The sequence below is a fragment of the Haliotis asinina genome, chromosome 9 (assembly GCF_037392515.1).
Source record: "Haliotis asinina isolate JCU_RB_2024 chromosome 9, JCU_Hal_asi_v2, whole genome shotgun sequence".
NCBI classification, from domain to species: Eukaryota; Metazoa; Mollusca; class Gastropoda; order Lepetellida; family Haliotidae; genus Haliotis; species Haliotis asinina.
In genome coordinates, this window is record NC_090288.1 from 63,582,963 (window position 1) to 63,607,986 (window position 25,024).

Here is a 25,024-nt window from a genome sequence, read left to right on the forward strand (position 1 = left end):
CTAAAATTTCAAAATTATTTTTGCAGGCTATGCAATAAACAACGGAGCCATAGTCTAGTTTAGAGCGAATTAATGGCCTGTGCTCAGTATTTTAAAACTATTAATAGTCAAGTCAAGAACCTTCAAGCACTTGAGGCATATTATGTGTGATAAGAATGTTAACTGAAGGTTAAATAGAAATTTGAAACCATCCACGAAATCTAACCAATCAACGCAACTGTTCAAAACGTTAGGGATACAGTAAATTTTGATGCTAATAAGTGTGACAGATTATCCCATCGAAGTCATCGAATCGGGCATCAAACACGCACAGCTCAGGTCAACCATATGACCTACGTATGTGGTACGAGTTCTGTATCTTGCCACCTGTTCGTTCTCCGTGTGGGTAACAGTAATCAGAATGACATTTCATTTGACTTAAACCTGGTTCCCCAGGAAATAATCTCATTAATAGAGCGAAGGTTGAAGTTGTAAGCACTCCTCTTGGGTCGGGATCTTGATGGTCAGATCTGTGTGCGAAAGGTCAAGGAGATCCTATTATTACTCAAGATGCACATACCGCCTTTTTCTATGAATTATAAAGCGTTTTCGTTATCAGCATGTAAAGTAACAGGTGCGTGAACTAGTGCGGACTTCCACAATATTCACACAGGACCGATCAGTATGGAGTGGTAAATACCGTCTTCCAGTTTACATTTTCACATTTGTGTAGCATGACCTGCAATGTTTACAGTCTCAAGCATTGTGTCTATGTGAATGTAATACACCTGTCATAATCTTAGTATACGTCTTTGAGTAATATTAATTACCTGTGACGGAACATCTGCATAACATTACCAGCGTATAGCAATATTTCTGTATAACACCTTTTTAACACTATCTCTGTATAACATCAGTCGTGCATAACATTCGTTCAGTTTAATCACAAACAGTTGAGACTGGTCTGTAAAATAATTCAATTTAAGGCAAATTAAACTCGTTTGTGTTGTATATTAAAAACTTTACTGAATAATAAAATCGTGAAAAGGTAACAGATTGTATTTCTGTTCCAGGTTGCAGGTAGCCAGTGTCGCTCTGGCCGTCATTGCTGGTAAAGGTCTACACTTCTTCATTTCGTCCCCGTGTTACCAACAGTCGGTCTGTTACCTATACATAACTTCCTCGTAGTTGCAGGAACAACCACTACCTAAAGTTCGATGGTTTGAAGGATATAGAACTGTAAGAACTAGACGTTTTGGTCAACTTGATGTCTAGTTTGTTCACAGGCCATTTACAGGGTACGCTAGTGGATTTTGTGAAAGGCATGTTCTAGCATTAGAGCAGTGGTACGTTCACACTCGTTTCTCCGCGCTTTGCACCAACTGGAATCTGCTTCTGTGGACAGTCAAAACGGGCATTGCCCTTATATTAAAATATACTAACATCAGGTAGGTTGGTTGTTGAAAAATAGAGTAATCAGCCTAGACTAACATCTAGTCTCCGAAATGAACATGTTTTACAGAAAAATACTGGTCTTAAAAATAATCACAAAATACAGTTAAAAAGAGGGCAGATAAACTGAGGAAATATATACTTGCCACATATTTTAGACCAGCATGGGCTTTCATGAAAATATTTGTGTCAGGGTCTCTGTGGTAGGCTACGTTCAACCTCGCTTTGAACGCTGAGCAAAATATATATATTTCGCCTATATTTGAAATTTTAAATGGGTCAGACAATAGTTTTAGTTTTTTTTATGCGAATTGATTACGATCAATTGTAGCAAACGTTCTAGCATCAGCAAAGTCAGTAATGCATAACTGGCTGTTAAATCTTGAGGAAATGTAAAGGAAATTTAAATGCATTGGTGTTTTTCTTTGTTCACAACATTTTTCATAACAGATCTAGCAAAACATTTCTCATGTAGGTACTCTGGCACAAGACTTACCCAGGTTAAGGTAAGACACAAGTTATTAATTCTTCAGTAAAACAGGAAAAGGATGTCTAACGAGAACCGTCGGTGAACATTTTCTACGTCTAACCCGAGAATGGGACATGAAATGCGTACACCAGTTAAATATAATACAACTACTCTACTGTTGTGTGTTCAAGTATCGTCCACACGATATTTAGCAGATTGGCACCTTAAACAATATGTTTCAGCCTTGAGGATTACAAGTTTCTGGAGAGTCTTCCCTCATCTCGCTTGGCACTTCCGGCAGGGTTCAAGGTCAAGTATGTAGGTCAAGGTGGGGTCATCAAGGACTCTAAACAATCTTCGGGTCACTGGATAGAAATCGCCGGAAGTCCGCACTCTTCAGACAGTGCAGTATACGCGGTAACGTGTATGTTTCCGTCAACCTCAATGGTTTAAATTGGATAAAAACTGCTAGATTGGAAGTTGGAGCTCTTCTCACGCGTTTACTGGCGAGTTATCTCAAAAGAATGTCTAAAACGCAAAACATAATAATTAATTACACAAAATAATCCTCGCGTGAAAGAAAAGTGCATCTACTTGAAAAGCTGGCGCGAGTTGAAAGTCATGGACTTGTCTACTTTACTTCAAGACTTTGTGAATTTACTGACAGCATTACAGTCATGTAATTGCTCTGGCACTGAACATGCTCTCGGATTTAGATGTGTCGTGTTTGTATATTATGGCCACCAATTTCTCAGGAAGGCTTGTTTCAGGAATCGTGTTTGCGTCAAGGGATCTATCATGCCGGCCTGCAAATCTCCTCAAACAGTGACTAAACTAACATGGGCACTGTCAATCCATGGTTGACCAGGTCACTTGAACTCCCGTGCTTCTCAAGTCGGCTCTCACTCCAACCCGTGACTACCGGGTCCTATTCATCACAGAAGCCTCCCAGTGATCCAACTGTGTGATGCATCATCATCATCATCATCATCATCATCATCATCATGGTTAGTTTTGCTCTGCTGCAGGCTGCTCTGGTCGTCAGTTTACAGTCTCGTCACATGCCAACAGCGGTGTTCTCAAGGCTCGCTGGGAAATCCACAGTAGGAGTCTTTACAAAGGCAGAGAAAATCACAATCTACCCCGAATTCTATCATCTGAAAGATACTCCGGACTGCAAAGGTACAGTGTCGACTATGTACATGTTGCAAATATACTACATGCTAGTCATACATAAACTTAAATATGCTGAGGCCACTTATACCATACGATAGTTTACACTTTTCGTGTGTTTAATGGGAATGTTCACCGACATGTTACATGCAGTGAAGCAACTGATTCCAAGCCCGGTACCGATTCACAACTGCTAGTGCCCAGTTGCCAGCAAAGTGCATGGGAAGTCGGTCTCCCACATACACTAGGCTGTTGTGTCTGGAAATTGCATTCCCCCATGGTGTTAGGATGTTTCAGAATCCGGGTTTTTCGCTGTTTTTGACAATTTATAATTAACTAAAACTGAACAAATATTTAATCAGTTGCTTCATTGCATGTCCTAACGTCGTTAAAGGTGCCATGAAGCAGGAAAACGTTACATCTACTTAGAGTATCAATGATCTCACCATGTTTAAACTTATGTATGACTCAAATTTTAGGGTGTTCCCACACTTTCTGTAAGTGGTATACTTGTATTACGTCTTGGGACGTGTGTGTTCGAGTGAGCTGGGTTTTATTCCTTCTTTCGCTACAACATTTGACTTTCATATCCTAGGGACATGCGCTGGCCACTGTTCTCACACCTGTACAACTGACGGCCGGAAGTGGGAGTCCCTCGGAGGGGTTGATGGGACCGGTAGAGCCCTTGTCCTAGACGACAACGTCCTGTGCACGGCCCACGACCCTCACTATCACAAGGAAAACATCCTGGTTCATGAGTTCGGTCACGGTGTTCAGAAATATGGCCTGGATTCCACCTACAATCACAAGGTGTGTTAGGGAAAATATATATAAAATTTGTTGCCTGCGGGAGGAGACGATGGATAACACGTATGTACATTACACCTGATGATGTCAGTGGTAATGACTCCCAGCTCCATGGATTGTTATCTAGCCAGCAACATCCATGGTTGTTACCTCACGCGGCGTCGTCGAATCTGGGCCTTACCACCCACCAAGAAGCCATTCTTATATAAAAAGTGTATACGGCAGTACCGTAACATCACATATCGTTTCCTCCTGCTCCTAGAAGCTCCTAAAATGCATTTTTTTACCTGAAAGGAACTACCAAATAATATTTATCTATCCACCACTAATTTATTAACATCGAACTTATCATCTGAACGTTTTGGCTAAAGCGCGGTCACAAACTGGTTTTGCCACATGTGGGGCAGGATACTCCTTAAGTAGGCTACCTTTTTTGCGAGCATCTCTTACATCACTATCTTATAATAATTCATAAAACATTCTATGTCATCTTATGGCATTGTTACAATCACTGGATTGTCGGGTTCAGGTGCTATTGTTTACTAACAACATCGTTATACTGTTGATACAAATACATACTGATGGTGTAGTCAGCGTTGTATAATCGACTCTGGTTTTAGCAGAGATTTCCCATGGATACGGGCAGGGTTATGTCGCTTCTGTTTACTGTATTTGAAGTATGTGTCATATGAGATTGGTCCGACTACTGAACAGTGGTGTAGATGTGGTTAATGCTGACACTAACGTGATCTGTTCCCGTCCAGGTCGTCGCAGCCTACAACCACGCCAGGTCAGCTGGACTGTGGACTCACTCAGCCTATGCTATGAGCAACTACAAAGAGTACTTCGCGGAGGCTTCTACCGCCTTCTTCAACGTCAATCAGCAGACTAGTGCGGCGGGCATGAACAAGTGAGTAACATGCTTATATCATTGGAATTATTATTAGAAAATATTCGGAAACCCCTTGAAACCAAGTTTTTAAAAAGAAACGTCTGTGTTCCTTGAACGGTTGCGTGGTTTGGTCGGTTTCCGTGTATGACGTGTCTTTGCCATATGTGGAAGCAAGACATTGTGTTTTACTCTTGATAAGAAAAACTGTTTCCATGAAATTCATCATCAACCGGCAAGAAAAACTGTGCAAACAATTTGAATTAAAACGTACACACGTTTGTTTGTTTGTTTGTTTGTTCATTGGGGGAAGGATGCAAAAGCATTTTGTATCAAAAGTCAGGTTTGTGTTTCAGATGTGGGCACAGTTACTACTGTGACACTGAGGCGCATGCGCGAGCCTGGCTAAAGCAGCACGACCCCCAGCTGTTCGATGTTTTATCGTACGCGTACACCAACAACCACCCGGAGATACCCGGTCACCTGAAGATATGTCAGACACACTGACCCGCAAACTATACAACTCGAAATAAAACATGTCCAGGGATGTAATCGTGCCTTTATTTAATACTGCTGGTCGAGGGGATTTTGTCCTAATACAATGACTAATAACCGAATTCTTTATTCGTGAAATGCAAAACCAGTCTATTTTTACATCCAATCTTCATCAACTCATTGGCACATTAAACGGAGTATTGACATATTTCGTATCAAAAGGCATGAAGAAGGATCTGACTGTATTCAACAAACAAATTAAACAAGCAAATTCTCTCAGTTTATTCGTTTCGTTAGTAGTACAAACTATCTTAGTCTTTATGTAATACATGAAACATGACGACAGCAGAGCAATACATGGTCAGGGTATTATAATACAGGCGTAGTGATGATGGCAGTTAAGTCATTGATAGCAATATTGACTTTTCAGCAGCACTAACTTATAACTGAGCAGTGTATCCATAGTGATGACCACACTCAATGCTGGTCTCCTGGTGACATAAGGTGTGAGTTGAGAGACAAGACCTAACTCCCCTTTAAATCTAAGCAAACGTCAACATCGATTCTAGATTGAGCTCCTTGCAGCACTTTCCTGATCCTTCTGTCTAAACACAAGACTGCACACCACTGCCCTTCACATCTATCCACATCTACAATGTATTGCAAATGTTACTCAAGGATGTGAGTGAATATGTAGACATCTTTGTAATGAACAAGGACACGATGAGTCGGTTTTAGATGCAGATTTCCAACCTTGGTTCGTGGCATGAATGCAAAAAGATGTCATTGAATAGATGCTCATATTCAGACAGTTACATATGAAACTTGGAAACTTGCACGGGATGAACAGAATGCAATGGACATGGACAGTGACCTACCCCAACTGAAAACGCACGTTTGAAAACGTCCACAGTGATAGGTTGTGTATGTTGTGTGAGCTGGCGAACTGTGTCATCTCGTGATGCGGATCTCGGGCTTCCGGACACTTCATCTCTTAGCTTTGACTGTATATTATTGAATATCCAACCTGATAGCGTTAAACAGAAGGTGAAGCGTTACACAATACTCACTCACTTACTCACAAGAGTTGTTGTGTTAACAAGTTTTTTTAATGTTTTTTTTTTCTTTCATGGCAGAAAAATGCTGCAATATGCTACGTAATTACTAAGACACTAATAACACTTCGATACAGCGATACTTGCTGCATATTTCACTCGAAACGCTTATTACGAACTATGGCGATAACCAGCTAGCATTAATAGCCACTGCGTTCGAAATAACCGTTGTTTATTATATTTCCAGTGAATGTCGTGATACTGACGGGAGCCATTTTTTACCTGTTGCTAACTGTGTCATGTTCGTGACAAAATGATATCTGCCAACAATCACAGCTGTGTACTTTCCAGCCAGTGCTATCTGCTGTTCTTGGTGGCCGTGCAATGACAACCTGGTCTACACTTTGTGTATTGGTCAGTCTCCTCAGTCTGACCACTGCTTCCTACAAGAAAGGGGCCGCCATCTCCAAGACCAACTACCAATGTGGAGACACCGACGCCTTCACCAACATAGCATGGTGGTGAGACACGATTGTCTGGTCATTTCAGTTGTCGCTTCCTCTACGTGAAATGTTGTTTGTATAGACATATTTGTCCACATATCCCACACACTGACGCGTGAGTGAGTGCGATAGTTTTCCGCCGAACTCAGCAATATTCGAGCTATATGGCTGCGGCCTGTAAATAATCGAGTCTGGACCAGGCAATCCAGTGATCAACTGCATAAGCATCGATCTGTGCATTTGGAAACCGATGATATGTGTCAGCAGAGGTGCCGCTTATGACAAACATCGTCGCCTTTTGTGGCAAGCATGAAGACCTGTTCTAACCCGCATGTCCACGGGTGCCCATTGAGGGAAGAGAACAAGGTGAGAGCGACTACTGTAGAATACTTCCAGAGTCGGGCATCCATATTGTATTGCGGTATGGTATTTATGTGGCATGGCGGACAAAAAACACAAGTGCATACACACATCAGTATAAGTGAATATTCTTGAATGCTCGCCGTTGTGAGGGTCTCTCACATTCAGTGTCGTACTGGGCCTCAACCGATGTGTGCAGGAAGTCGGTGTGTTTGTTGGTGTAACAGACCAATCCAGTAACATGACGGTGACACCGCATCTGACAGACCTGTGGTTGTTATGGTAACGGGCCAGAGGACAGCCAATGCAAAATAACATTAAACCTGTTTTACTTGTGTCACACGTGACTGTAATAGCTTAGGTTGCGCGAAGCGTCTCTACAATCTGCATTTCCTGCCCATGTGTGTGTGTGATATGTGTTTCAACGTAAGAAGAGCACATCAGACGTAAACCTTGATTACTTTTCCTACAAACATTTACATATAACTGTCTGTGTCGCTGACAGTCTGACAATGTACACCTGTGTTGTATGTTGTGCATATCGCAAGCAGCTTTGCTCTGAGTTGAAAGAGTGATTCAGTTTGACTCTGTGCCCCCGTGTTGCAGGTATGACTGGAACCAGACTCCCTGGTACCACGCCAAGGTGGGGCACTGCACCCACAACATCACCCGACCAGGGAGGGTACCCATGGTGTGGGGATGGAGGAAGAATATTGACCACCCCTTATACTTCCAGTTGGTATATTTCCATCATTCTTATCAGCAGTTACATGGTGCATTCTTCTTAGAAGTAATAATGTGTGTATTTACTAGTTACAGGTTTCAGTTTCTCCTTGTAACTTATGTTATATTTGGAATTACGCTTTCTCATTTAAGTACACTTTCTATAACCCTTTTGGGCGCAAAGTCAGCCATTTCGCCATTAGGTGGGTGACTGTAAGAGTGTAGGTTCGAATCCCGGATCTTTTACTTCATCCTTTGCTTAAAACATCGTTTAGTTAAATCACGTGTCTGTTCTTTACCACACACATTGCAGGCTTCTTGTGAACCAACAACCTGAGCCCTGTATTTTGTCCGAGAGTTGGTCCCGCTTACCACGTGAATGTCCAGTAAGGTGGATATCTTGTCACCGCACCGTGTAGCATGGATTGTTCTTAACTGGTTTGTGTGATCCGGACATTTCACTTTGACACTGCTGACTGTAATGTAGAACGATATTTACTCACTGAATGATATCACATTAACTACGGCTATTTTCAGTAACGACACAAGTCAGTACGTCCTCGGCTTCAACGAGCCCAACCACAAGAAGCAGGCCAACCTTAGTCCGGCTGAGGCGGCGAGCGCATGGAAGGTGATACAGGCCAGAGCTGACAGACAGAACCAACTCCTGGTAGGCCCGGCAGCCATCAGGTGTCACTCTGACCACTGCACAATGGACGGCGTCCAGTGGTACCACGAGTTCTTTCAACACTGCAAGGGATGCCGAGTAGATTACATTGCCACGCATGCGTACTGGTGCACAGCTGACACCACTATGAACTTTCTGAAGGAACTCTGGGACAATTTTAAGAAGCCAATATGGTTGACTGAATTTGCGTGTCCAAGCAATAATGTTGACCATATCCTTGCTTACATGAAGGATATGTTGCCGCGTCTGGAGCGAGCTGACTATGTGGCCCGGTATTCGTGGTACGCCAGTCGGGTAGCCGGCACTGGGGCAGCCAAGGCCCAGGATAGTTTGTTGGACCTCACCTCAGCCCGACTCTCAACTCTCGGCAACTACTACAACAACTTTATATAGGAACAGACACGTGTCATTTCTGTCAAATTTTGGCTGTATGAGATCACCAGTATAAGTACTAATAAATCACCACGAGAAAACACCATAATTTGTTTTACTTCGTGGACTTGAAGCATTGGGTTTGCCTCACATGGCGCTGCCCCCACTTCACAAGTTCTGTAGGCGAACATGTGGAATGAATGTGTATCATATGACGGCAGGACACGTGTCCAGATTTGTCACTCACTGAACACCTCTTGGGTGAAACGGAGCGACGTATAAGCCGTCGTTCGAATCCTTAAATTAACTTATAATATAACAGCCAAGTGTTGGTTAAGGAAACTGTAACTGACTGAATGCTTTCCTCGCCTACGCCAAGACTGAAGAAATATTTTTATTTCTAAAGATACGTGGTTTTTTTTATCGTAATTGCTATAGACATACATGTTGGTCGTTCATTCGAGTTAAATAGCAGCAAGCAGGTAAGTGGGTTCTGTTAACAATTTGTCGGGTTCGAATCTACACAAGGTGTGCATACTAGCTGTTCATGTCAATGAGAGCAGTGGAGACATATGATGCACAGCTTCTTTTATATTAGAGTCTGTTTGCAGCATTCTATAATGTATAATGTCTACAATGTCACATCACGTACTGGATCATGTGTCAGAGTTAGCGGAAGGCCGTGAGTGCGTATATGAACAGTACTGATTCAAGTAAGACAGATTATGTATAAAGCGTTCCGCAGATTCATGTGCTCGGGCCAATCGTTTCCACTTCTTGCGAAATACCAGTGGATACTTTATGATGAAACACATCCTATCGTCTTATCCTTTCACTGATGGTAGTCACCTGTTTCACAGATGCAACCAACACGGCACTGTGGGTGCTTGAATATGTTCTGAACTAACCTATTGATTCTCAGTCCCACACAGCTTAACTCAAACGTAACTCTCTTTCACCTGGACATTGCCACACTAAAGTGTTGATTCTCAGTCCCAGACAACTCTTTCACAACCTCGTGAAGTCGACACTGCCATACTGTCGTAGTCAAGCCAGCAGACTTGGTATGAATACAGGCTTTCATACAATATGGAGGAGCATGTGAGTTTGTAAGCGGATCTATTACAAAAGACGCGACCAAGTCAGTCACAACAACAACAACAACAACAACAGGTCGTCGAATGCCAATCATACACAGACAAACATGCATGTACACCAGTTCTGAGCAGTCTCTGTTGGCTTCCCGTGCGTCTCCTAATCCCATGGTGGGGCACGATATGCCGGATGTAATAATCATCTCAAAGATAAGTCCTCGTCTGCGGATCAAGCACAGGCAAACTGTAGCGCAAATGGGTTGCGCAACATAAAGAAAATGACCAGTCTTCTTACATGCGCGCGAAGCGAGAAAAGGCTGAGAACGCAGGTGAGAACGCAGCTCGAAACTGGCTCTACCATCACGGCATCCAGCTGTACGGCGTGCTCACCTACGTCTTCACTAACAACCATCCTGATATTCCCAGTCATCTAGCTGTGTGCCAGAAGAGCTAGTGATTTGAAGGTCAAGGTAAAATTGCACGTGCTTCTCAGCAAATAAATATGAATGATATGTACAACATCTTTAACTTATTTCAGGGAGTTAAAATTTAGTTTCGTGCAATGTGTCAGTCATGTCAGTGAGTTACTGAGAGTGTAAATATGGTTGGGTTTCAGTTTGGGAAAATTATTGAAACTTTGGCTTCACGTTTTGCCTAACACAGATTGTTGCCGAAAGTGGCTAAGTGTGGCATTTGAAATATTTGAGATTACACTTTCTCTCAGTACTTTTAATGTTGAGTCCGGGATTCGAACCCCCACTTGCGGAGTATAACGTTTGCGATTGGGGGAACATCTGTAGCATCGGATTTTGTGCTACCTGCTCCGTGAACGTGCCCCGGTAGCTAAGGCGATGTCATATTGGGGAATAGAAAGATCCTTGTAAAGTTCTAAAGGATGATCGATTCAGCGAGTGAAAACTGATCTAAACGTCTGGGATTCATGAGGAGACTGCCTTGCTTCCAGTGACTGTGACAATGGCAACATTGCCATCATCCTTGGATCCGTCCGAAAATTGGATTTATTGCTAACATGTGTGATACATTATGTCCAGATGATCATCTGTGACTGCAGAGGTACATCTACCTCCACATACATACTTCCTAAAGAAGATCTTCAAGACAGAGAATCAGGTCTTGGCAGTTGATAGAGTCTAAAATTTCACAATTATTTTTGCAGGCTATGCAATAAACAACGGAGCCATAATCTAGTTTAGAGCGAATTAATGGCCTGTGCTCAGTATTTTAAAACTATTAATAGTCAAGTCAAGAACCTTCAAGCACTTGAGGCATATTATGTGTGATAAGACTGTTAATTGAACGTTAGGGATACAGTAATTGTTGATGCCAATAAGAGTGACAGATTATCAGATCGAAGTCATCGAATCGGGCATCAAACCCGCACAGCCCATTTCAACCATATACGACCTACGTATGTGGTACGACTTCTGTATCTTGCCACCTGTTCGTTCTCCGTGTGGGTAACAGTAATCAGAATGACATTTCATTTGACTTAAACCTGGTTCCCCAGGAAATAATCTCATTAATAGAGCGAAGGTTGAAGTTGTAAGCACTCCTCTTGGGTCGGGATCTTGATGGTCAGATCTGTGTGCGAAATGTCAAGGAGATCCTAATATTACCCAAGATGCACATACCGCCTTTTTCTATGAATTATACAGCGTTTTCGTTATCAGCATGTAAAGTAACAGGTGCGTGAACTAGTGCGGACTTCCACAATATTCACACAGGACCGATCAGTATGGAGTGGTAAATACCGTCTTCCAGTTTACATTTTCACATTTGTGTAGCATGATCTGCAATATTTACAGTCTCAAGCATTGTGTCTATGTGAATGTAATACACCTGTCATAATCTTAGTATACGTCTTTGAGTAATATTAATTACCTGTGACAGAACATCTACATAACATTACCAACGTATAACAATATTTCTGTATAACACCTTTTTAACACTATCTCTGTATAACATCAGTCGTGCATAACATTCGTTCAGTTTAATCACAAACAGTTGAGACTGGTCTGTAAAATAATTCAATTTAAGGCAAATTAAACTCGTTTGTGTTGCATATCAAAAACATTACTGAATAATAAATTCGTGAAAAGGTTAGGTAAGATAACAGATTGTATTTCTGTTGCAGGTTGCAGGTTGCAGGTAGTCAGTGTAGCTCTGGCCGCCATTGCTGGTAAAGGTCTACACTTCTTCATTTCATACCCGTGTTACCAACAGTCGGTCTGTTACCTATAAATAACTCCCTCGTACTTGCAGGAACAACCACTACCTAACGTTCGATGGTTTAAAGGATATAGAACTGTAAGAACTAGACGTTTTGGTCAACTTGATGTCTAGTTTGTTCACAGGCCATTTACAGGGTACGCTAGTGGATTTTGTGAAAGGCATGTTCTAGCATTAGAGCAGTGGTACGTTCACACTCGTTTCTCCGCGCTTTGCACCAACTGGAATCTGCTTCTGTGGACAGTCAAAACGGGCATTGCCCTTATATTAAAATATACTAACATCAGGTAGGTTGGTTGTTGAAAAATAGAGTAATCAGCCTAGACTAACATCTAGTCTCCGAAATGAACATGTTTTACAGAAAAATACTGGTCTTAAAAATAATCACAAAATACAGTTAAAAAGAGGGCAGATAAACTGAGGAAATATATACTTGCCACATATTTTAGACCAGCATGGGCTTTCATGAAAATATTTGTGTCAGGGTCTCTGTGGTAGGCTACATCCAACCTCGCTTTGAACGCTGAGCAAAATATATATAGTTCGCCTATATTTGAAATTTTAAATGGGTCAGACAATAGTTTTAGTTTTTTTATGCGAATTGATTACGATCAATTGTAGCAAACGTTCTAGCATCAGCAAAGTCAGTAATGCATAACTGGCTGTTAAATCTTGAGGAAATGTAAAGGAAATTTAAATGCATTGGTGTTTTTCTTTGTTCACAACATTTTTCATAACAGTTCTAGCAAAACATTTCTCATGTAGGTACTCTGGCACAAGACTTACCCAGATTAAGGTAAGACACAAGTTATTAATTCTTCAGTAAAACAGGAAAAGGATGTCTAACGAGAACCGTCGGTGAACATTTTCTACGTCTAACCCGAGAATGGGACATGAAATGCGTACACCAGTTAAATATAATACAACTACTCTACTGTTGTGTGTTCGAGTATCGTCCACACGATATTTAGCAGACTGGCACCTTAAACAATATGTTTCAGCCTTGAGGATTACAAGTTTCTGGAGAGTCTTCCCTCATCTCGCTTGGCACTTCCGGCAGGGTTCAAGGTCAAGTATGTAGGTCAAGGTGGGGTCATCTTCGGGTCACTGGATAGAAATCGCCGGAAGTCCGCACTCTTCAGACAGTGCAGTATACGCGGTAAAGTGTATGTTTCCGTCAACTCAATGGTTTAAATTGGATAAAAACTGCTAGATTGGAAGTTGGAGCTCTTCTCACGCGTTTACTGGCGAGTTATCTCAAAAGAATGTCTAAAACGCAAAACATAATAATTAATTACACAAAATAATCCTCGCGTGAAGGAAAAGTGCATCTACTTGAAAAGCTGGCGCGAGTTGAAAGTCATGGACTTGTCTACTTTACTTCAAGACTTTGTGAATTTACTGACAGCATTACAGTCATGTAATTGCTCTGGCACTGAACATGCTCTCGGATTTAGATGTGTCGTGTTTGTATATTATGGCCACCAATTTCTCAGGAAGGCTTGTTTCAGGAATCGTGTTTGCGTCAAGGGATCTATCATGCCGGCCTGCAAATCTCCTCAAACAGTGACTAAACTAACATGGGCACTGTCAGTCCATGGTTGACCAGGTCACTTGAACTCCCGTGCTTCTCAAGTCGGCTCTCACTCCAACCCGTGACTACCGGGTCCTATTCATCACAGAAGCCTCCCAGTGATCCAAATGTGTGATGCATCATCATCATCATCATCATCATCATCATGGTTAGTTTTGCTCTGCTGCAGGCTGCTCTGGTCGTCAGTTTACAGTCTCGTCACATGCCAACAGCGGTGTTCTCAAGGCTCGCTGGGAAATCCACAGTAGGAGTCTTTACAAAGGCAGAGAAAATCACAATCTACCCCGAATTCTATCATCTGAAAGATACTCCGGACTGCAAAGGTACAGTGTCGACTATGTACATGTTGCAAATATAGTCTGGTTCATAATTATTGAGAATTTTTCTTCTTACTTTGAGCTATCCTAACACCTCAACTGATTCACTGATACTTAAAACTAAGTAATGGTATAAGGGAGGTAACTCATCTTGGCCTACTGAGGATAGTACAATTAGAGTTACCTCCCCTGAATTTGTAGCAGACGTCATTTTCCTCAGCACTGTCAACAATGTCTGCTGAAGATAAAAGAAGGTTGATTTTTGAGTTGTGTAATCAAGGAATTGATGATGTAAATACATTGGCAGAGAGAACAGGAACTCCTCTTTCTACTGTGTATAGGATTAGGAAGAATTTTAAAGAGGGAAAGGATTTGGGGCACCAGAAAGGAGCAGGGAGACCCAGAAAATTGGACTTCTCAGATCGCGTCCGGCTGGGAATTTTAGCGTCTAAAAAGCAAAGGGCAAGCATCTCCAACATCATTTATGAAATGATAGAAAGGGGATCAACAGTTGTATCAAAATCTACAGTTAGAAGAAATTTGATTGATCTTGGATGGGAGAAAAAGACTGGAATTCCTTCTCCTCTCATGAAACAAGAACATAAAGACAGGCGTGTTGAGTGGTGTTTGGCACATGATAACTTTGACTGGGAAAATGTGATTTTTACTGATGAAAGAGCAATATGGGTATATCCCAATAATGTGAAAATATGGACAAAGTCTGCGTCAGCACCGTTGTATCGACGACCTAAATACAGCCCAAAGTTTCATCTATGGGGAGGGATATCCTTATTAGGAACGACCCCGCTGTGTGTGTTTGAGGGAAATCTGACAAGTCAACGCTACACTAACATATTTGATAATTTTCTCCTTCCAAGTGCACATTTGTTTTATGGAAATGACTGGATTTTGCAGCAAGATAATGATCCTAAACACACCGCAAAACATGCCAAGCAGTGGTTTCAGGAGAAAGATGTGACTGCATTACCATTTACTGCATATAGTCCTGACTTAAATCCCATTGAGAACATTTGGGGGATGATGAAGGAATGTGTGAATCAAAAGGGGTTGACAAAATTTGAAGACATGAAGAGAGAAGTGGTCCGATACTGGGACAGCATAACTCACGAGACACTAACCTCTCTGATAGGAAGTATGCCTACCCGTCTTAGACTGTGCCGTGAAGCTCAAGGAGACTTGATAAAATATTAAATTGTTACCTACACAACATGAAAAGGTCAGTTCACTTTTACAATACATTCAATTTTATCTGATTTGTTCTCGTTTAATAATATGAAATGCTTTAGCTATTCTCAATAATTTTGAACCATACTGTATACTACATGCTAGTCATACATAAACTTAAATATGCTGAGGCCACTTATACCATACGATAGTTTACACTTTTCGTGTGTTTAATGGGAATGTTCACCGACATGTTACATGCAGTGAAGCAACTGATTCCAAGCCCGGTACCAATTCACAACTGCTAGTGCCCAGTTGCCAGCAAAGTGCATGGGAAGTCGGTCTTCCACATACGCTAGGCTGTTGTGTCTGGAAATTGCATTCCCCCATGGTGTTAGGATGTTTCAGAATCCTGGTTTTTCGCTGTTTTTGACAATTTATAATTTAACTAAAACTGAACAAATATTTAATCAGTTGCTTCATTGCATGTCCTAACGTCGTTAAAGGTGCCATGAAGCAGGAAAACGTTACATCTACTTAGAGTATCAATGATCTCACCATGTTTAAACTTATGTATGACTCAAATTTTAGGGTGTTCCCACACTTTCTGTAAGTGGTATACTTGTATTACGTCTTGGGACGTGTGTGTTCGAGTGAGCTGGGTTTTATTCCTTCTTTCGCTACAACATTTGACTTTCATATCCTAGGTACATGCGCTGGCCACTGTTCTCACACCTGTACAACTGACGGCCGGAAGTGGGAGTCCCTCGGAGGGGTTGATGGGACCGGTAGAGCCCTTGTCCTAGACGACAACGTCCTGTGCACGGCCCACGACCCTCACTATCACAAAGAAAACATCCTGGTTCATGAGTTCGGTCACGGTGTTCAGAAATATGGCCTGGATTCCACCTACAATCACAAGGTGTGTTAGGGAAAATATATATAAAATTTGTTGCCTGCGGGAGGAGACGATGGATAACACGTATGTACATTACACCTGATGATGTCAGTGGTAATGACTCCCAGCTCCATGGATTGTTATCTAGCCAGCAACATCCATGGTTGTTACCTCAAGCGGCCTCGTCGAATCTGGGCCTTACCACCCACCAAGAAGCCATTCTTATATAAAAAGTGTATACGGCAGTACCGTAACATCACATATCGTTTCCTCCTGCTCCTAGAAGCTCCTAAAATGCATTTTTTTACCTGAAAGGAACTACCAAATAATATTTATCTATCCACCACTAATTTATTAACATCGAACTTATCATCTGAACGTTTTGGCTAAAGCGCGGTCACAAACTGGTTTTGCCACATGTGGGGCAGGATACTCCTTAAGTAGGCTACCTTTTTTGCGAGCATCTCTTACATCACTATCTTATAATAATTCATAAAACATTCTATGTCATCTTATGGCATTGTTACAATCACTGGATTGTCGGGTTCAGGTGCTATTGTTTACTAACAACATCGTTATACTGTTGATACAAATACATACTGATGGTGTAGTCAGCGTTGTATAATCGACTCTGGTTTTAGCAGAGATTTCCCATGGATACGGGCAGGGTTATGTCGCTTCTGTTTACTGTATTTGAAGTATGTGTCATATGAGATTGGTCCGACTACTGAACAGTGGTGTAGATGTGGTTAATGCTGACACTAACGTGATCTGTTCCCGTCCAGGTCGTCGCAGCCTACAACCACGCCAAGTCAGCTGGACTGTGGACTCACTCAGCCTATGCTATGAGCAACTACAAAGAGTACTTCGCGGAGGCTTCTACCGCCTTCTTCAACGTCAATCAGCAGACTAGTGCGGCGGGCATGAACAAGTGAGTAACATGCTTATATCATTGGAATTATTATTAGAAAATATTCGGAAACCCCTTGAAACCAAGTTTTTAAAAAGCGCGTCTGTGTTCCTTGAACGGTTGCGTGGTTTGGTCGGTTTCCGTGTATGACGTGTCTTTGCCATATGTGGAAGCAAGACATTGTGTTTTACTCTTGATAAGAAAAACTGTTTCCATGAAATTCATCATCAACCGGCAAGAAAAACTGTGCAAACAATTTGAATTAAAACGTACACACGTTTGTTTGTTTGTTTGTTCATTGGGGGAAGGATGCGAAAGCATTTTGTATCAAAAGTCAGGTTTGTGTTTCAGATGTGGGCACAGTTACTACTGTGACACTGAGGCGCATGCGCGAGCCTGGCTGAAGCAGCACGACCCCCAGCTGTTCGATGTTTTATCGTACGCGTACACCAACAACCACCCGGAGATACCCGGTCACCTGAAGATATGTCAGACACACTGACCCGCAAACTATACAACTCGAAATAAAACATGTCCAGGGATGTAATCGTGCCTTTATTTAATACTGCTGGTCGAGGGGATTTTGTCCTAATACAATGACTAATAACCGAATTCTTTATTCGTGAAATGCAAAACCAGTCTATTTTTACATCCAATCTTCATCAACTCATTGGCACATTAAACGGAGTATTGACATATTTCATATCAAAAGGCATAAAGAAGGATCTGACTGTATTCAACAAACAAATTAAACAAGCAAATTCTCTCAGTTTATTCGTTTCGTTAGTAGTACAAACTATCTTAGTCTTTATGTAATACATGAAACATGACGACAGCAGAGCAATACATGGTCAGGGTATTATAATACAGGCGTAGTGATGATGGCAGTTAAGTCATTGATAGCAATATTGACTTTTCAGCAGCACTAACTTATAACTGAGCAGTGTATCCATAGTGATGACCACACTCAATGCTGGTCTCCTGGTGACATAAGGTGTGAGTTGAGAGACAAGACCTAACTCCCCTTTAAACCTAAGCAAACGTCAACATCGATTCTATATTGAGCTCCTTGCAGCACTTTCCTGATCCTTCTGCCTAAATACAAGACTGCACACCACTGCCCTTCACATCTATCCACATCTACAATGTATTGCAAATGTTACTCAAGGATGTGAGTGAATATGTAGACATCTTTGTAATGAACAAGGACACGATGAGTCGGTTTTAGATGCAAATTTCCAACCTTGGTTCGTGGCATGAATGCAAAAAGATGTCATTGAATAGATGCTCATATTCAGACAGTTACATATGATCCAGTAACATGACGGTGACACCGCATCTGACAGACCTGTGGTTGTTATGGTAACGGGCCAGAGGACAGCCAATGCAAAATAACATTAAACCTGTTTTACTTGTGTCGCACGTGACTGTAATAGCTTAGGTTGCGCGAAGCGTCTCTACAATCTGCATTTCCTGCCCATGTGTGTGTGTGATATGTGTTTCAACGTAAGAAGAGCACATCAGACGTAAACCTTGATTACTTTTCCTACAAACATTTACATATAACTGTCTGTGTCGCTGACAGTCTGACAATGTACACCTGTGTTGTATGTTATGCATATCGCAAGCAGCTTTGCTCTGAGTTGAAAGAGTGATTCAGTTTGACTCTGTGCCCCCGTGTTGCAGGTATGACTGGAACCAGACTCCCTGGTACCACGCCAAGGTGGGGCACTGCACCCACAACATCACCCGACCAGGGAGGGTACCCATGGTGTGGGGATGGAGGAAGAATATTGACCACCCCTTATACTTCCAGTTGGTATATTTCCATCATTCTTATCAGCAGTTACATGGTGCATTCTTCTTAGAAGTAATAATGTGTGTATTTACTAGTTACAGGTTTCAGTTTCTCCTTGTAACTTATGTTATATTTGGAATTACGCTTTCTCATTTAAGTACACTTTCTATAACCCTTTTGGGCGCAAAGTCAGCCATTTCGCCATTAGGTGGGTGACTGTAAGAGTGTAGGTTCGAATCCCGGATCTTTTACTTCATCCTTTGCTTAAAACATCGTTTAGTTAAATCACGTGTCTGTTCTTTACCACACACATTGCAGGCTTCTTGTGAACCAACAACCTGAGCCCTGTATTTTGTCCGAGAGTTGGTCCCGCTTACCACGTGAATGTCCAGTAAGGTGGATATCTTGTCACCGCACCGTGTAGCATGGATTGTTCTTAACTGGTTTGTGTGATCCGGACATTTCACTTTGACACTGCTGACTGTGGTGTAGAACGATATTTACTCACTGAATGATATCACATTAACTACGGCTATTTTCAGTAACGACACAAGTCAGTACGTCCTCGGCTTCAACGAGCCCAACCACAAGAAGCAGGCCAACCTTAGTCCGGCTGAGGCGGCGAGCGCATGGAAGGTGATACAGGCCAGAGCTGACAGACAGAACCAACTCCTGGTAGGTCCGGCAGCCATCAGGTGTCACTCTGACCACTGCACAATGGACGGCGTCCAGTGGTACCACGAGTTCTTTCAACACTGCAAGGGATGCCGAGTAGATTACATTGCCACGCATGCGTACTGGTGCACAGCTGACACCACTATGAACTTTCTGAAGGAACTCTGGGACAATTTTAAGAAGCCAATATGGTTGACTGAATTTGCGTGTCCAAGCAATAATGTTGACCATATCCTTGCTTACATGAAGGATATGTTGCCGCGTCTGGAGCGAGCTGACTATGTGGCCCGGTATTCGTGGTACGCCAGTCGGGTAGCCGGCACTGGGGCAGCCAAGGCCCAGGATAGTTTGTTGGACCTCACCTCAGCCCGACTCTCAACTCTCGGCAACTACTACAACAACTTTATATAGGAACAGACACGTGTCATTTCTGTCAAATTTTGGCTGTATGAGATCACCAGTATAAGTACTAATAAATCACCACGAGAAAACACCATAATTTGTTTTACTTCGTGGACTTGAAGCATTGGGTTTGCCTCACATGGCGCTGCCCCCACTTCACAAGTTCTGTAGGCGAACATGTGGAATGAATGTGTATCATATGACGGCAGGACACGTGTCCAGATTTGTCACTCACTGAACACCTCTTGGGTGAAACGGAGCGACGTATAAGCCGTCGTTCGAATCCTTAAATTAACTTATAATATAACAGCCAAGTGTTGGTTAAGGAAACTGTAACTGACTGAATGCTTTCCTCGCCTACGCCAAGACTGAAGAAATATTTTTATTTCTAAAGATACGTGGTTTTTTTTATCGTAATTGCTATAGACATACATGTTGGTCGTTCATTCGAGTTAAATAGCAGCAAGCAGGTAAGTGGGTTCTGTTAACAATTTGTCGGGTTCGAATCTACACAAGGTGTGCATACTAGCTGTTCATGTCAATGAGAGCAGTGGAGACATATGATGCACAGCTTCTTTTATATTAGAGTCTGTTTGCAGCATTCTATAATGTATAATGTCTACAATGTCACATCACGTACTGGATCATGTGTCAGAGTTAGCGGAAGGCCGTGAGTGCGTATATGAACAGTACTGATTCAAGTAAGACAGATTATGTATAAAGCGTTCCGCAGATTCATGTGCTCGGGCCAATCGTTTCCACTTCTTGCGAAATACCAGTGGATACTTTATGATGAAACACATCCTATCGTCTTATCCTTTCACTGATGGTAGTCACCTGTTTCACAGATGCAACCAACACGGCACTGTGGGTGCTTGAATATGTTCTGAACTAACCTATTGATTCTCAGTCCCACACAGCTTAACTCAAACGTAACTCTCTTTCACCTGGACATTGCCACACTAAAGTGTTGATTCTCAGTCCCAGACAACTCTTTCACAACCTCGTGAAGTCGACACTGCCATACTGTCGTAGTCAAGCCAGCAGACTTGGTATGAATACAGGCTTTCATACAATATGGAGGAGCATGTGAGTTTGTAAGCGGATCTATTACAAAAGACGCGACCAAGTCAGTCACAACAACAACAACAACAACAACAACAACAGGTCGTCGAATGCCAATCATACACAGACAAACATGCATGTACACCAGTTCTGAGCAGTCTCTGTTGGCTTCCCGTGCGTCTCCTAATCCCATGGTGGGGCACGATATGCCGGATGTAATAATCATCTCAAAGATAAGTCCTCGTCTGCGGATCAAGCACAGGCAAACTGTAGCGCAAATGGGTTGCGCAACATAAAGAAAATGACCAGTCTTCTTACATGCGCGCGAAGCGAGAAAAGGTTGGCAACGTACTTTCCTCGCTTCTGTTGGAAAAATGTTTTTCATGTCAAAATACAATATCGCAAACATCAAAGGTATACACCTATTTCTTCACTGGGTTGTGCTTTCACATCCCCAACCCCATGTTGAACAATTACTCACGTTAAATTTTTTTCTTCAACATTTTAAGCGCAGCTCTTGGTATATCAGACCGTTCTTTTAACCCCCATTCCCCTTCCAGCTTCCGGTTCAAAGGAGTGAACGAATTATTCCATGTGGAATACTTACAATTACCTCCCCTGCATTCACCCATTACGCCAGAAGTGTTTCATGTAGAATAAATGTTACGAAATGTCTAATAATAGAGACGACAAATAAGAAAAATAAATTCCAACAGGTTCATGGATTGATAAAATTAGGCAATATGGTATTTTCTTTTTAATTTCTGCTTATTCTTATTCCATCATTCCGTTCAGCCGGAAGCTGGTAGGGGTAATGGATGCGAAGAACGATCTGAATACCACAAGTGGCGCTTAAAATGTTGAATAACACATATTTCACGTGAGTAATTATTAAACATCGGGTAGGAAATCTGAGAGCACAACCAAGTGAGGAAATGGGAGTGTACCTTTGATGGTGGCGAAATTATATTTTGACATGAAAATATTTTTCAATCCGAAGCGAGGGAAGTACGTAGCCAACCTTTGCTTGCTTCGCTCGCATGTAAGAAGACTGATCATATTCTCTACGCTGCGCAACCCTATTTGCGCTACAGTTTGCCGGTGGATCAAGCAAGGTTCATTGTTCCAAGAGCACCCACGCTCAGTGGTGACAGAGAATTCCGGAAGGTCGAATTGTTCTGGGGGAATTCTTTGCCATTTGTCCTTAGAAACTAAGACAACCTGAACTCGTTCAAGATACCGGCAAACATCAGTTCAAAACCCGCGTGTCTGCACAAGCCTATGATTGAAGCGCCTTTGAGCACCAGTTTGGATAGTGATGTGTATCTTATTTGCTGTAATGTGTTCTCCATGCCAACAAAACTGATTACCGCACTTCTCTTAACTGTTTAACTAACAATAATTTCGACTAATGGAAATAATGAGACTCACACCTGGGCACACATGTGCCTAACAAGTTAGCACATTGTCCATTAGACTACACAACGTGATAGTGCAGAGTATCAAAATAACTCACACATGCATGTTGAAATCTGATGTGTTCCCAGTATTGAACGGTCATGGTAGGGTCAAACTACTTTAGCTTAACAATAACTGAGTCATGTAGTACACTATACCATATACAGGCTTATCTTACCTACATGTAAAATACTTTAATTTCATTGGTCAATGAGACATTAACAATTTCTCTCCCAGGAGCCTGACAACTTGAAGCAATATTACTCGCTGCCATGGTAACATTTTAACACTCCACCGAGAAGCCGTATCGCACACATACACGGTATGATGGTTACAAACCAAGAAATGTAACGTGAGCGTACTCCGCAACTAGGGGCCCTGGCCATGCCCCGACTTTCTTATGAGACTCACTGAGAGTTACTTCCCCTTTCGTGACTGAAAATCACAATGTGACGCATGCAGTGCACAAAGTGCGAAATCCATTCGATCAGCTGGGTTTTTAGTTCACAATGTACATATGTATTTAACTGACTTTCACTTCTTTATTTAAACTATTTTATACATTGAATTGTTTGCTCACTGAGCTTCACATAATTAACAATTTTAAGCTTGTCAGAATATGTTTCACTGATTTGAAACTCCATTCGAGAAACGCCATTCTGTTTACACGTCATATAGTCAGTAGCGATCTTTGAAGTAAAATGATATTTGCACATTTAACAAGGCTCTCAGATAAATACGTTGTATGTTTCCCCCTTGGGTAATACGGTTAGATGTACGCCTGTTTGTAGCGACTCAGATGACACTGCTACAAAGAGGCGTATTACCCTCGAAAAAAGCACACAACTTATAAGTCTACCAGCTGGAGCCCCTACTGTTCCTGTCACTCCTCCACTGCCAACTCAGCACAGCCCCATGTCCAACAACTCGCGCCTCTAATCCCTAATCTCTGCTGTCGGGTGCAGGAGCCTTGTGACAGGGATAATCTCCCCTGTCGCCTCCTTTATCCCTACGGAGATTACAGAAGGCTGGATTAACCATCACAACTTCTCTTGTCACAACCCGCCGCTAGGGGCGCCAGGGAGAGAAAAGGTTAAGATGGCACAACGGGGTGACACAGGTTTCACTCATTCGTCACAACGAGCTAGTGGAAGATTTTCATGCTACCAAGATTTGGTAAATGTGGTGTATTGTATCTGTTATCATTACGAATATTTCTCATACTGAATCTAAATCACAACACTTCAGTCATGCATTCATAGTTCTTTCTTAAAGTGAAAGTAATTGGTCCTGAAAATGTACCACCATGTGGATTTATATTAAACATGTGTAATAGAAAACTATCCATCAGAACAATGAGATATAAACGCTTCACGTGACCTTGGTCACATCCTTCTTCACATTTTGCAAGCGCGAAAGGGGAAATAACTCTCAAAGAGTCTCAAAAGAAAGCCTGAGCTTGGTCACTAGTCCATTTCAAATTCCGCTGGTTGCGGAGAACACCCAGGTTGCTGTCGCCACCACACCTGTCCTTGTTACTGTTCTTGGTAGGTCACCTCCAAACCTGTCCTTGTTACTGTTCTTGGTAGGTCATCACCATACCTGTCCTTGTTACTGTTCTCGGTAGGTCACCTCCAAACCTGTCCTTGTTACTGTTCTTGGTAGGTCACCTCCATACCTGTCCTTGTTACTGTTCTTGGTAGGTCACCTCCATACCTGTCCTTGTTACTGTTCTTGGTAGGTCACCCCCATACCTGTCCTTGTTACTGTTCTTGGTAGGTCACCCCCATACCTGTCCTTGTTACTGTTCTTGGTAGGTCACCTCCATACCTGTCCTTGTTACTGTTCTTGGTAGGTCATCACCATACCTGTCCTTGTTACTGTTCTTGGTAGGTCACCTCCATACCTGTCCTTGTTACTGTTCTTGGTAGGTCACCTCCATACCTGTCCTTGTTACCGTTCTTGGTAGGTCACCTCCATACCTGTCCTTGTTACTGTTCTTGGTAGGTCATCACCATACCTGTCCTTGTTACTGTTCTTGGTAGGTCACCTCCATACCTGTCCTTGTTACCGTTCTTGGTAGGTCACCTCCATACCTGTCCTTGTTACTGTTCTTGGTAGGTCATCACCATACCTGTCCTTGTTACTGTTCTTGGTAGGTCACCTCCATACCTGTCCTTGTTACTGTTCTTGGTAGGTCACCTCCATACCTGTCCTTGTTACTGTTCTTGGTAGGTCACTTCCATACCTGTCCTTGTTACTGTTCTTGGTAGGTCATCACCATACCTGTCCTTGTTACTGTTCTTGGTAGGTCACCTCCATACCTGTCCTTGTTACCGTTCTTGGTAGGTCACCAATATACCTGTACCTGTAGATTTATCAAAGCTGCAAACATGTAGAACCTGCATCGCCT

General features: G+C 42.3%; 4 protein-coding genes across 4 annotated transcripts; all 4 read left to right on the forward strand.

The window, feature by feature from the left end:
- The first annotated feature begins 632 nt into the window (after positions 1–632).
- Positions 633–5,316, forward strand: LOC137296723 (uncharacterized). Its single transcript, XM_067828554.1, has 8 exons — positions 633–671; positions 1,053–1,090; positions 1,907–1,937; positions 2,143–2,317; positions 2,929–3,082; positions 3,669–3,883; positions 4,645–4,790; positions 5,126–5,316. Exons 1-8 carry the CDS (start codon positions 664–666, stop codon positions 5,274–5,276), a joined length of 918 nt encoding a protein of 305 aa, XP_067684655.1. The 5' UTR covers positions 633–663; the 3' UTR covers positions 5,277–5,316.
- A 1,341-nt stretch (positions 5,317–6,657) lies between these two features.
- Positions 6,658–9,066, forward strand: LOC137296718 (uncharacterized). The gene is made up of 3 exons (XM_067828548.1): positions 6,658–6,840; positions 7,789–7,917; positions 8,443–9,066. Exons 1-3 carry the CDS (start codon positions 6,704–6,706, stop codon positions 8,984–8,986), a joined length of 810 nt encoding a protein of 269 aa, XP_067684649.1. The 5' UTR covers positions 6,658–6,703; the 3' UTR covers positions 8,987–9,066.
- Positions 9,067–13,074: 4,008 nt separating this feature from the next.
- Positions 13,075–17,755, forward strand: LOC137297048 (uncharacterized). Its single transcript, XM_067829002.1, has 5 exons — positions 13,075–13,105; positions 13,311–14,226; positions 16,113–16,327; positions 17,089–17,234; positions 17,565–17,755. The coding sequence occupies exons 2-5, from the start codon at positions 14,049–14,051 to the stop codon at positions 17,713–17,715; spliced, it is 690 nt and encodes a 229-aa protein (XP_067685103.1). The 5' UTR covers positions 13,075–13,105; positions 13,311–14,048; the 3' UTR covers positions 17,716–17,755.
- A 779-nt stretch (positions 17,756–18,534) lies between these two features.
- Positions 18,535–20,097, forward strand: LOC137297388 (uncharacterized). Its single transcript, XM_067829390.1, has 3 exons — positions 18,535–18,575; positions 18,900–19,028; positions 19,554–20,097. Exons 1-3 carry the CDS (start codon positions 18,535–18,537, stop codon positions 20,095–20,097), a joined length of 714 nt encoding a protein of 237 aa, XP_067685491.1.
- The last annotated feature ends 4,927 nt before the right edge of the window (positions 20,098–25,024 follow it).

Excerpts from the sequence above, each read along its gene's own strand:
- LOC137297388 (XM_067829390.1), top strand. The coding sequence starts at position 18,535 with ATGACGGTGACACCGCATCTGACAGACCTGTGGTTGTTATG. Across the intron at positions 18,576-18,899 it reads ACAGACCTGTGGTTGTTATG|GTATGACTGGAACCAGACTC; the intron begins GTAACGGGCCAG and ends CCCGTGTTGCAG. Across the intron at positions 19,029-19,553 it reads GACCACCCCTTATACTTCCA|TAACGACACAAGTCAGTACG; the intron begins GTTGGTATATTT and ends GGCTATTTTCAG.
- LOC137296723 (XM_067828554.1), top strand. Across the intron at positions 2,318-2,928 it reads CAGACAGTGCAGTATACGCG|GCTGCTCTGGTCGTCAGTTT; the intron begins GTAACGTGTATG and ends GCTCTGCTGCAG. Across the intron at positions 4,791-5,125 it reads AGTGCGGCGGGCATGAACAA|ATGTGGGCACAGTTACTACT; the intron begins GTGAGTAACATG and ends TTTGTGTTTCAG.
- LOC137296718 (XM_067828548.1), top strand. The coding sequence starts at position 6,704 with ATGACAACCTGGTCTACACTTTGTGTATTGGTCAGTCTCCTCAGTCTG. Across the intron at positions 6,841-7,788 it reads TTCACCAACATAGCATGGTG|GTATGACTGGAACCAGACTC; the intron begins GTGAGACACGAT and ends CCCGTGTTGCAG. Across the intron at positions 7,918-8,442 it reads GACCACCCCTTATACTTCCA|TAACGACACAAGTCAGTACG; the intron begins GTTGGTATATTT and ends GGCTATTTTCAG.
- LOC137297048 (XM_067829002.1), top strand. The coding sequence starts at position 14,049 with ATGGTTAGTTTTGCTCTGCTGCAGGCTGCTCTGGTCGTCAGTTTACAG. Across the intron at positions 14,227-16,112 it reads AGATACTCCGGACTGCAAAG|GTACATGCGCTGGCCACTGT; the intron begins GTACAGTGTCGA and ends TTCATATCCTAG. Across the intron at positions 17,235-17,564 it reads AGTGCGGCGGGCATGAACAA|ATGTGGGCACAGTTACTACT; the intron begins GTGAGTAACATG and ends TTTGTGTTTCAG.